This window comes from Typha latifolia, chromosome 15, assembly GCF_019914945.1.
Source record: "Typha latifolia isolate L0001 chromosome 15, TyphaL0001v2, whole genome shotgun sequence".
Lineage (NCBI taxonomy): Eukaryota > Viridiplantae > Streptophyta > Magnoliopsida > Poales > Typhaceae > Typha > Typha latifolia.
In genome coordinates, this window is record NC_133100.1 from 7,444,080 (window position 1) to 7,456,050 (window position 11,971).

Consider the following 11,971-nt stretch of genomic DNA (forward strand, 5'->3'; position numbering starts at 1 on the left):
TATGGCCAATAAGGCAAGAGTACAAGCTTTACATTTAATCCTTATAAAAATATTTAAAAGAAAAAGGTATAGTAAAGAATAGCATAGTGATACTCATATTGATAAGCTAAAGATAGAAAATGAAGTCCCATTATATTTTAGATATTAAAAAAAATATTTTGCAATGGATGGAAATTTTCTTTTTTATGCCAACCAGCCATCGTGATAGTGTTAAATTAATCCAGGGTATTTTCTGTAAAATAGTTTGGTAAAACGTATGGCTTAATTTGAAACTATTGAAAATACTGGGCTTAAACCACAAATAGGTGAAAATGGCGGGGTTAAATGCAAACTTTCGCCCATGAAATTTTTTATCGGGCCTTAAATGGGCTCAACAACCCACCTACTAATGGCCCAAGCCCGCGTTAAAGATTACACTATCGAGAATTCGACGGCGGCCACTCCGACGTCGTCGAGGGATCGAGGATTCAGGAAACGGCGATGGCTCTGAGCGCCGTGATTCGGGAATGGGGGAGGAGGAGGAAAGCCTACCACTCTCTTCTCATTCATCGTCTTCTTCCTCCTCCTCCTCCTTCCTTCGCTTCCTTCTCCACCGGCGGGGATGGCAATGGCGATGGAGATGGGTTCCAGAGTTCTCGAGTCGAAATCTTTGACAGAGATCTCAAGAGGAAGCAGGTATGATCTCCGTCTTTCTCTATCTTCTGTTCTTCCTATATGCTTGGTTATGACGGTGGATGGTTATTGCAGAGGGATCGAGCTGCGTGGTTGATGCGAGGTAAGGACGACTTCGCCGATTCCGTTGCCGACAACCTCCTTGATCGGCTTGAGGTACCTCTCTCTCTCTCTCTCTCTCTCTCGCTAAACATGCTGTATCTACCGATCTCACATTTGTCCCCTTCTTGATTATTAGGTGATTTTTGGTGGATTAAACCAAATTCAAGAAAGCAATATCGAGAATTACTCGAAATAATTTGGGATTAGAGACGTTTAGCCTCTGAGCAAATAGAGGGAATGAGATACAGAGAACTGTAACAGATGCTTGTCTATGTAAAGAATGAGGAATATTAGCGTAGGAACCGAAAGAGGGTCTTTCATCCCTCCTTTTTATTTCAAAATAGAAAAGGTCGAATAGAGAACTCTTTTTTCTTCTGAAAATGTTTTTTTTTCCTAATCTTAATATAATAGAACTGTAAGGTGGAATTTAAGAAGAAGTATGTAGATCATATGGGCCTTTCATGGCCATTATATTGAAGTAGTTTGAACAGTCATTTTCTTTTGCAGCATCTTTAGTTTCACAATGTCACTAGACTTTGAAGCATGTAGTTTGCAAAAGGATTTGTTATGGAGATATTTTGTGCCTTTCAGGATTGCAAAAAGATGTTTCCAACAGCACTGTGTTTTGGAGGCTCTTCTGGGGCTATTAGGCGTTTGTTACGTGGCCGTGGTGAGTTGATCTTGTTCATTGTATTTTAGTGTCTTCTGTTGGGATTATCTGTGCCTCCACATTGTGTCCTCAGCAAGATTTTGTTACATGTTAGTGCATTCCTGTTGATATTAACTCAATGCCTCTAATCTAGAATACTTCAAAAGTATGTTATTAAGATTTTATTCCTGTCACCTAGGAACTCATCTCTCTGTTGTTGATCTTCTCATTCTTGAATGATGGTAGTGATACTGCATTTGTATTTTGCACCTGCATCTATCTACTCATATTCTTATTTGACTAGAAACAATTGAAAGCTTGAGTTTTCCGAGTAAAATTTAGGGAAGTATGTAGTTCAACTTTCTGAATCCACTCCCTGATATTAGGTGGAATAGAAAAGCTGATCATGATGGATATGTCATTTGACATGGTTAAGAAGTTGAAGGAATCAGAGAATGACAGCCCTAATGATAACCTTGAGACATCATTTGTGGTTGGAGATGAAGAGTTCCTGCCGATAAAGGAAAGGTAAATATATTTTGCCATCCTGATGGAGCCACATTGTACAAAGCATACTGTTAGATTTGGTGTGACATTGTGTGCTTCAGAGATAAATTTTATTTATTGAAGTTTCTCTTATCATTTACAACACTTTATTTTTTTGGCTTTTGAAGCTCAGTGGACTTGGTGGTCAGTTGTCTGGGGCTTCACTGGACAAATGATCTCCCTGGAGCAATGATACAAGTATGTCACATGCCACTCTTGTATTATTTCAGTTTTGTCTTTGAATTAGGAGATTATAGTTGTTGAATAATGATTTGGTATTATGGCAGTGTAGATTAGCATTGAAGCCTGATGGCCTATTTCTTGCAACTATTCTTGGTGGAGAGACTCTAAAGTTGTTATTCAGTCATTTTAACCTATATGATTTTGGACATTGAGTATATCTCTGCTTACTCTTGTTTCTGATAAAATGTATTCTAATGAGCAGAGAACTGAGAATAGCTTGTACGGTTGCTCAAATGGAACGAGAGGGAGGCATAAGCCCTCGACTTTCTCCATTAGCACAAGTACGCATTTTGAACAAGATTCGAACTTTGGCTTCAATAGTTCAAGTTTGATAGAATTTGAGGTCATCGTGTTGAAGTTTTATTATAATAGACTAGACTTGAAGAAATATGATTTCTTTACTTGTTTTACTTCCGAGGGACTGTCTACGAACTAATATCTTTATGCTTTTTGTTTAATTCATTCTGTGCCCAATGCTGCCACTGTTCTGTCTTACTATTTTTGTTGTATTTGTCAGGTGCGTGATGCAGGAAATCTTCTGACAAGGGCAGGCTTCACTCTCCCTGGTGTTGATGTAGACCAGTATACAATAAAATACAATAGTGGTTGGTGCTAGAGAGATATCTCAATTTTATCTAATGCAAAATCCTTACTTTTTAATTTTGATGTTAATCTAGCTTGGTGCCTTCTTAAGATAATAAATTCAGTAGTGATCAGACTCTATTATTGATTTCTGACAACCGGATCCCCACCCACAAGCAAATTGTTGATAAAAATCCAAATAGCATTTTAGATCTCGTATTAACAATCGAAATATGATCAAAATACAAAAACAATATTTGATGGGTTTTCTTCCTATATCTATGAACTCCTTCTTGGCAGGGTAATCTTATTATAAGGCTATAAGCCTAAACTCCTTTTATCTCTGTAAAATTGAAGCATTGTCTAAATGCTTAGTTGCAAAAAATGTGATTAACTTTTATATTGTGGAAGTTCATCCCATTGTTAACTTTGCTCTATCATGTCTAATTGATCTTTATATTTGGAGATTGCCAGAATAAAATGCATGACTTTGTAGTTTGTAGGTAAATTCAGGAGTCAGCCTGTAAAGAAGATGCTGATTACAATCCTATGATTTAGATATATAGAAATACACTGATGCAGATTTTTGTTTCTAGTTTGCTAGATTTTATATCAGTATATATTATTTATTCCCTTATTCTACTTGTTGCCTGTCATTGATGATTGTCATGTATTGTGTAATTATACTGACTTTTCTTATGGAATGTTTGGTGGCGACAAATATCTTGGCGTGAATTTCAGAAGGGTACTTTGAATTTGTTATAAGCAAACAGTTTTTTTTGGGAAAACAGAAAACGAACATTTAATTTTGCATATTTCCTACGTACTTTCCTTTTCTGTCTGAGGCATGAGTGAGTGTTATTATATTAACGATTGATTGTGGTGCCGCTCTTTCCTGTCACTACATGGTAGGATGTACCATGCAGATCACATATGGAAACCAGTCTGCAAGACTATTGACGATACCCTCGTCAATCAATACTATCTAGGTTTTATGCCACTTATGATCAGGCAAATCACCTTCCAAGCTCATAAATCATTAAATGCATAGGTGAGTAGAAAACCAAATTTTTGAAAAGAATGACCTAGAGGCAAATGTTTTTCCAAACATCTGAGAAAATGTACTTATGATCGTTGCAATCACTTCCTCAATGAACAAGCTTATCAAAATTTAGGTCAAATTTTGGTTTTGTCTAGAAAATTTTTGGTAACTACCTTCATGCTTTAGTGCTTGTTTCTCCTTACTTCACCTTCTATATGATTTTTGTGTAGCTTTGGAACTTGTTGAACATCTCCGAGCAATGGGTGAAACAAATGCTCTTTTTCAAAGAAGCACTGTAAGTGTTTTCCAAAAACAATTGCTCCTTTTACCCTTTCTTAAGATTGTAAAAGTCCAACTACTAGATTCCACTCTTGTCTCTCATATTACTAGATGTTTCTTTAATGTTATCAGATTCTAAAGAGAGATACAGCTTTGGCGACTGCTGCAGTTTACCAGTCGATGTTTGGTGCAGAAGATGGAACAGTGCCAGCAACTTTTCAGGTACCTGTACCTATACAAGTTTGAGCTCTATTTGTTTCCTAGTTGCCTGCTCGTGTATTTAGATGTCTTTTGACCGTGCCACTGATCTACATATTTATCTAAACATATGCTGAATACTGCATTGAATTATTAAACTAGATTCAGACTTTGTGCTATTTCTTCTTTGGATTTCAGTGGCAGATTCATACTAATGACTGTGACTTGGGAACATAGGTTATTTACATGACAGGATGGAGAGAGCATCCATCCCAGCAGAAGGCCAAGAGGAGGGGCTCTGCCACCGTATCATTTAAGGACATCCAGAAGCAATTTGGTAGCAGCGGCTAATGCCCTGTTGAACTTAATGACTACAAACAATGGTGTGTTTGGTTTCTTAATCATTTTCTTTTTGAAATACTCACAGTGCCTGTTGCTAAGAAAATGTTTTAGCTTTTGATGCTATACTTTCTTTTCTGTGTAGGAGGAAGCCAGAAATAGCATACAGGTTGATATAGAAGAAAACTGACAGCCAGATCAATAAAGTGCGTCAAACCTGGACTAGATAATCTATCCCCAGGATAACAATTGCCAATATCTTGTTATTTATTTTCCACTCCACATCCTTGTTAACTAGTATATTGTTCCATGATGTTGAAGACTTTTGGGAGTCAATTTTGTTGCCCATTTTGGTCGATGATATGACTTCCTCCTGAGATGACTAGAAATGGATGGATCTTCTGAGAGAAGATTGACAACTATGTTTCTGAGTTTTCACGGAGCTGCATTATCTTTCACTTTTATCCGCAACTTCTTCCACATCAATTTCTAGAGCAGATACTATAGCTTCTCCAGACATGTATTTCACAAGTTTAGGGCAATTCTTTTGCAGTTTTTGGAGATAGCTCGTATACAGCTATTGAACAAGGGACCTCATGCTAATAAGTAATGACTATAAGGAAGTTTGTTTGGGGATGTTGATTGTTACCATTGCCTTTTCTTCTTCTTTTTTCTTCCTTTTTTTCAGTTCTGGTTGTAGACAGCATTGCAAAGAATGCATACTCAAGATCAAAGCTACTATTTAGGTTTAGCAAATTATGGTGCCTTATCTCAGTGTAATTCATAAGGATGCTGTGATATTGTGTTTTTATCATGTACAATTGTGTTAGGAAATAAGAAGCCATTTGGTTTGATGTGGTTCAAGATTGTAGTGTTAAATGAGAAATTAGTGTAAATAAAAGTCCTATATCTTTCCTCATATCTTGCCATAAAGGTTGAGTGTATATTGACATCTATTTAAATGTCAAGATGAGTTTAACTTAAATAATTCGAGAGGAATTCATAGGATACATAAGCTAAAAATTAACTTGTACAATTGCAAACTTGAATGAGAGAGTTTAAACAGGTTTAAATTGAAGTGATATCTTTTCTAAATGTAAAATAATATTTAGTAAATATAAAAATATTGAATGGAAAAAAAGAAGAAGAAGAGAGAAGTATTAGTACACCAATATTAAGATAAGTCATTGTTTAGTTATATATTAGTATAAAAAAGGCTAATACTGAAATAAATTTATGTTTATTTCACAAGTTAACAAAGTCATATATATAGAAGCAGTTTCCCTGAAAACCATCTGTAAATTTAATATACATACATCTATATATATATATATATATATATATATATATATATATATCTAAAGATTAAACAAAATTCTGGCTTTCCACAACCAATTTTCTTGCTCTACACGCACATGATTTAAAAAAAAATCAACATGCTTATCAAGAAACAAGTACACCGGCAATTCTGCTATAACTTACAAGCTAACACAAGTCTCTAACAAGACAAACTGTCACACTGCTGAATTCAGTTTTAGAAGTAGCTGCATCTGTTAGTAGACCAACTTTGACAGCAGTGCCCAAATAATATTCTCAGCAGCATTCTCAACTGCCATTCTATATTGAGTCATGCAAGTCCTTTGGAGTGTTTCCTTTTCAGATCAAGTTCTTGTTTGTCCTATCTTTATCAAGGCGTGCTTTACGTACTGCCTGCCGAATCTGCCTCTCGTGCTCTTTAAGCATGTCTTGGATATCCCCTCCGGGAGGCATCAATGGTCCAGAATAGTGTATTCTCTTGTTCTCATCTCCATGACCCTGAGTTATTAAAACATGAAACGATTATTAAGAATGGAAATCAGTCAACTGCAAGAAGATAGCAGATTCCAAAAATCTTCAAAGGTCCAGCTTCTGACTATTCCAGATCAAATGCAGTCACACAATATACATATAAGATGCATACAATGAGTGCATATACAATTGAGGTAATTCAGATGGCATAATCTGTATCTGGAAGCTGCAATGCACTCAGTATTTTTGCTTCAGATTTAACTAAAACAACTGCCATTTACTTGATAACATGAAAAGAAACAAGCTATTAGAATTTAACAACTTACTACTGTTGGGTCCTTGATTCTCAGTTCTTTCTTATGAGAAGAGGCAGGCCTGCCAAGAACATGCTTCTCAGAAGGATCAGTGGCATCAAGCCGATTGTATCGAGAAGTAGATGTGCTTCTTGTTACCACCGCCATGTCTGTAGCCCTATATTGAGGGTTATACGATCTCTGCTTCCTTAATTGAGGTCCAGTTGACACCCTTGAGAAACTGTATGTGCGACCAGGAACTCTCTGGCGATCATCCCGGTTCCCTTTATACCATGAGGATCCAAATCCATCAGTATGCATTTCTGCTGGTAATCCAGGAGGCACAATTGGGAATCCTGACCCACTATCCTCTTTTGGATTATACTTGTCATTATACTTGTCACTGCTGCTTTTGTGATTCGCTTGTACCTGTCGTTTCTGCACATGAAGTAGTTTATAAAAGATAAAAGAAATGTTTAAATTGAACACACAAGTATAATTTAATATAGACTACATAAATATAACCATGTTAAATAATTTTCCAGTTTGACCCAGCAGAAAATAGCTAAGCCTCTATAGTGTAAATCTTTTATTCCCTTTGAATATACAATGTAAAAAATAAAATGTTCACCTAGTGATAGTTATCCAATAGGACCAATACTACCCAAAAGCTTCTATCAGGAACTTCCTTTCTTCATATATTTTTAGCACAGGTAGAACTTCGTATGAACTGCTGACAGTTGAGAATATCTGATCAAGTAACACGTTGAGTGAACTAAATTATACTAGATTGCATTTACATACTAGCTTGAATTTAAATCCAGACATTTGTTGGGTAACAATATATATACAATAGAGGAAGAAATTGCAGTTAAATATCAGAATGGAACACTTTCTGAAGGTTCCTTTTTCTCTTAATAATTTGACAATATAAATGAGAAATCATTTATTCAATGAAAGTAAATGTGCCAGTACCTGCAGTTCTACATTGGTATCTGGAGCTGCACTTGCTTTGGATTCTTTTCTCCCTGATCGCTGAGGTTCAGATCCTCGGCCACGGATAGCTGCTGCTTTTTGCCTATATGTTCCAGGCCAAAAATGTGAACATCAAATTGTCCAACATGCTATATTATTTCTTCTATACTTCCAAAAATGTCCCATAAGTTCATTAACAGTTAATATGGAAATAAAAACTCTGAAAAGTATCCATGTCGACATAAAAGAAAATACCTCCTAGCTTCCTCTTCCCGAAGTTTAACATCATACTCTTTGCTTGGTGGATACTTGGGCAAATCTGAGGGTTCACATGCGAGTGGGTTAACTCTGAAAAACTGAAAATTTTACGTCATGTGTTAGCAAGCAGTGAACAGAACAGGATAAAAGACAAACGAATTGATATCTGGATTTAAGTTAATAGAATCAATAAAAAGAATAAATGTTATAGTCTATAACAAAATGCATGATCGTAAACAAAAGGATTGCAAAGTCAATTCTTCTTGAATAAACAAGATATTTATTTGTAGATGAAAGGAAGTGGCATGAGCTAATATAAATTGTTTGCTTGGACATAATACTTCTGAGATAAGCAATTAGATCCAAAGTCCTCCAGTATGGAGTTATTATAACAAAGAGTACACGCAGGTTAACTTTAATAAAAAGTGAATAATTTTTTATTATATGAGCATTAGAGTACATGTACAAGAAGCCAAAGTTTAATTAGTAGAAGAGTATTAAACCATCAGACAAAAATTTCAATTTCAGAAGCACCAAGAAAAGTACAGCTCACTTCACTCTGAAGAGCAGAGGTTGTAGTTCCCCTGGCAGCAGGTTCTATTGCAAGTAAAGAATCCAGGAGAGCTAATGCTGAAGGGGGAAAATCTTTATATGTCTCAGCAAAACAGCGCCTGTATTGGTGCTGAGGCCTGAAAATAGTTGCATGTGGCAACTTTGATTTCTTCCAGTATCCATCTGATGGTGATCCACAAAGTTTGAAAATCATGTGAAGTTGCTCCACCTAGACGTGGGATAGTGAAAAAGATCAGTAAACAAATCCAATTGTTAGAACAGGCATCCATCATTAGTATTTATCTCAGAGGCAAGAAAGATTAGAACTCAAGAAGGAAATAGAGGCCTTCAAGGAGAAATGTTCCTCTCAAATATTCAATAGAACTAAAACTATCTAAACTCAGTTAATCTACTAGTCTGATTTATTTAGTTATTATACTTCTTTCATATGGCCACAAGTCTGAGTTCCAATTTAAGCAATTTCACAAGGTCTAGCTTTTAGAAACTAGGCAATAACAACTAACTACAGAGAGGATCATGCATCCCATTATCATCTTGCAACAGTACTTGACAAATTCAATGAATGAAATGAATATATTTTGCAATTTCGGGTTATACCTCAGTTTGTCCTGGCATGATCGGCTTCCCAGCAAGCAATTCAGCAAGGATGCAGCCAGTACTCCATAAATCAACTGCAACACCATATTCCATAGCACCTAGCAAAAGCTCTGGAGGACGATACCACAATGTTACAACACGACTTGTCAAAAGCTCCTTCTGATCAGGACTGAAAAATGTTGCGAGACCAAAGTCTGCTATTCTAAGGATGCCATTATTATCGATCAGAAGATTTGAACCCTTAATATCTCGATGCAAAACTCCACGACTATGGCAGTGATCAAGCCCACAAAGCAACTGCTGCATGTAACACTTGACCTAATATTCACATTGGTGAGAATGTGTGTAAATAAATGGAAAAAAGCTCTATAAAGGGCTACTAAAATGTTGATATAATTTAGTACCTGTGGTTCAGTGAACTTAAGACCTGGAGTTGCTGAAAGTCCAGCAAGGTCATGCTCCATATATTCAAAGACAAGATACAAGCTGCATGACATCCGGGAAGTAACTATTCCTTCAAGCTTTATAACATTTGGATGATCAAGACTACGCAGAATATGGATTTCTCTTGCCATAAAACGGACACTTTCAGCATCCGTATTAGTAAACCGCACTTTCTTGAGAGCAACTATTTTACCAGTTAAACGATCACGGGCTTTGTATACATTACTATAAGTTCCTTGTCCAATCTGCAGAGAGAATCAATTATTTGATAAATAATAGGAAATGGTTAAATCACAGTTAAAATGAAGCAATTTGAGCACAATACTAGATTCCTGCAACAGGTAAAAGAGCAATTTGCACATAGATGGACAACGAGACATAACCTCATGAAAAAGTGGATCATACAGGACATCTCGCATAGTTTACCTTGTCCAATTTTTCGAATGAATCTGCTCTCCGTGGTAACCAGCCTTTTACTGCTTCCCCAGCCACAGATATGAGCCAAGAAGGCCAACCTGCTACAACATGCTGGCCTGAGAAACCATTAGGTACATCAACAATCCCTGGCTCCTCCTTATTTGCTTCATCTGCAACTCTCGAACCATTTCCTATCCTATTTCCCCCGACATCCACAGTAACCTGTCTTTGGTGCCCACTCACTTTCCTGATCCTATCGACGACAAGTACCACCTTCTCTGCTTCATCCGATGGTAGAGGCACAGAAAGGACTCCATTTTCCTTCAGCTTCGTATTAACTCTTGTTGTGGTCCTATCAGTTCCAGGCACAGCATCAGCACTTGGTACCACGGCCTCCTTCCTTGACAGGGTAACAAACTGCTGTAAGGACTTGCTTGGAAGAGAGACTTTCCGGAGGTTCCCAACATTCTCGTCTGCAGCAATTCCTTTGGAGCAAATGCAGCCCATAAGCACAAATTATAGCATCCCTTCTGTAAACTACAAATTGAGAACTTAGTCACATGAATTCCAGCCCAGAAGGAACATTTAATCAAACACCTTTGCCGGAACCATCAAACTCTGAAGAAGACCGGAACTACTATCTATGTTCCCCTCTAATCCCTCAATGCCCAAACCCAACATTTTACAAATCAAAAGTTCATCTAGCGCGCCGATCTAATCCGTCCGCAAGATGTAGAGTAAAACCCAACACCTCAATCTCGATATCTGATTACTCTGAAGACTGGAAACCAAATGCCAATCCCACCGAGACCCAGATCAGCAGAAATCGAGAGATAAACACCAAAATCATATCAAAATCCAATCTTGGTGGAAGCGCTCCGACCAGCGCCCATGGAGTGCCTCTTCCATATAATATTCAAACATGGGAACCCTCCCCTCTCACGCCTTCCACTCCGTTCTCAGAAGAAGCGGAGGAAAAGACGGAGAAGAAGAGTAGAACGGATAAAGTTAACGACAGAATCATCAATGTCGGATGTTTTATTCTAGAAAAGAAGCTATCGTTATTATTACAACAAACGAACACAGAGAGGAAGTTTCGCTGACCGCAACGCTGAAATTGCGCCGAGCCGAGGATTTCGATGCGTTGGATGTTACCCCACAACCACGATATGAGTTGTAGAGAGAGAGAGAGAGAGCACGAAGCATTGCGTGAGAAGGTGGGAGAGGAGTTTACAGTTAACGTGCGCGCCAAATACGCAGTATTATATGCCGGGAAGGGAGTCGAGAGATTTATAGAATGCCGTTTGAATGCAACGGTCCCAACTAGAGACCACCGTGTACTATTTTATCCTTTAAAAAAATTTATGAAAAATATCTCACGTTTGCCGCCGTTATTATCATTCGCACACTATTTATATATAGATACTTATTATTGGACTCATAGATTTCATTTTTATAGTCTCAAAATCACCCCAATTTAATTTTAACCTCTCTGTACTCTTTTATCCTAAGAAAATTTAAGAACACTTCTACTTGGGCTCATAAACTATTCCATATTTCTATGTACATTTCTTGAAATGTTCTTTTAGTACCCATGGTGCTCCTAAACTATTAATATTTTTAATCCATTAAGAAAAATATGAAATGATGAAAATGTCCCACTATATTAACACTCATTTTTTTATTCCCCCCCCCCCCCAAAATAAGGGTATAAAGATTTTTTAAAAAAAATCTAAATATAATGGGGAACCAACGGAAATTTGACCGATAATTTTACGAGGTCTATGTATACCGAAAGAAAATTTATTCAAAATAGTTTACAATTTGGTTTTATTATTGTTCACACGATTACACTCTATTAAGTGAATATTTATTATTCGACTCGTATATTTTAGTTTTATTGCCCGAAAGACACTCAAATTAATTTTAACCTAATAGCAGCTAACAAATATAAAAATATTCTATTACTTCTTA

The 11,971-nt window shown here is 36.8% G+C and overlaps 2 protein-coding genes across 4 annotated transcripts; one reads left to right on the forward strand and one right to left on the reverse strand.

Annotated features, from left to right (window-relative positions):
* Positions 1-395: 395 nt before the first annotated feature.
* On the forward strand, positions 396-5,300 carry LOC140802353 (putative methyltransferase At1g22800, mitochondrial). Of its 3 annotated transcripts, XM_073157855.1 has the most exons (12): positions 396-675; positions 748-828; positions 1,366-1,444; positions 1,810-1,951; positions 2,098-2,167; positions 2,257-2,321; positions 2,415-2,493; positions 2,730-2,817; positions 4,067-4,131; positions 4,248-4,337; positions 4,551-4,696; positions 4,798-5,300. In XM_073157855.1, exons 1-11 carry the CDS (start codon positions 481-483, stop codon positions 4,662-4,664), a joined length of 1,068 nt encoding a protein of 355 aa, XP_073013956.1. In that variant the 5' UTR covers positions 396-480; the 3' UTR covers positions 4,665-4,696; positions 4,798-5,300. The 3 variants fall into 3 exon arrangements, with proteins under 3 accessions (XP_073013956.1, XP_073013957.1, XP_073013958.1); XM_073157856.1 differs by lacking the exon at positions 4,798-5,300 and having other exon boundaries at positions 407-675; positions 4,512-4,640; XM_073157857.1 differs by lacking the exons at positions 2,257-2,321; positions 2,415-2,493 and having other exon boundaries at positions 410-675.
* Positions 5,301-6,071: 771 nt separating this feature from the next.
* On the reverse strand, positions 6,072-10,649 carry LOC140801589 (probable serine/threonine-protein kinase At1g54610). The gene is made up of 8 exons (XM_073156764.1): positions 10,007-10,649; positions 9,541-9,825; positions 9,137-9,454; positions 8,520-8,747; positions 7,964-8,064; positions 7,709-7,811; positions 6,767-7,171; positions 6,072-6,467 (listed from the first exon to the last, which is right to left on the reverse strand). The coding sequence occupies exons 1-8, from the start codon at positions 10,502-10,504 to the stop codon at positions 6,309-6,311; spliced, it is 2,097 nt and encodes a 698-aa protein (XP_073012865.1). The 5' UTR covers positions 10,505-10,649; the 3' UTR covers positions 6,072-6,308.
* Between the last annotated feature and the right edge of the window lie 1,322 nt (positions 10,650-11,971).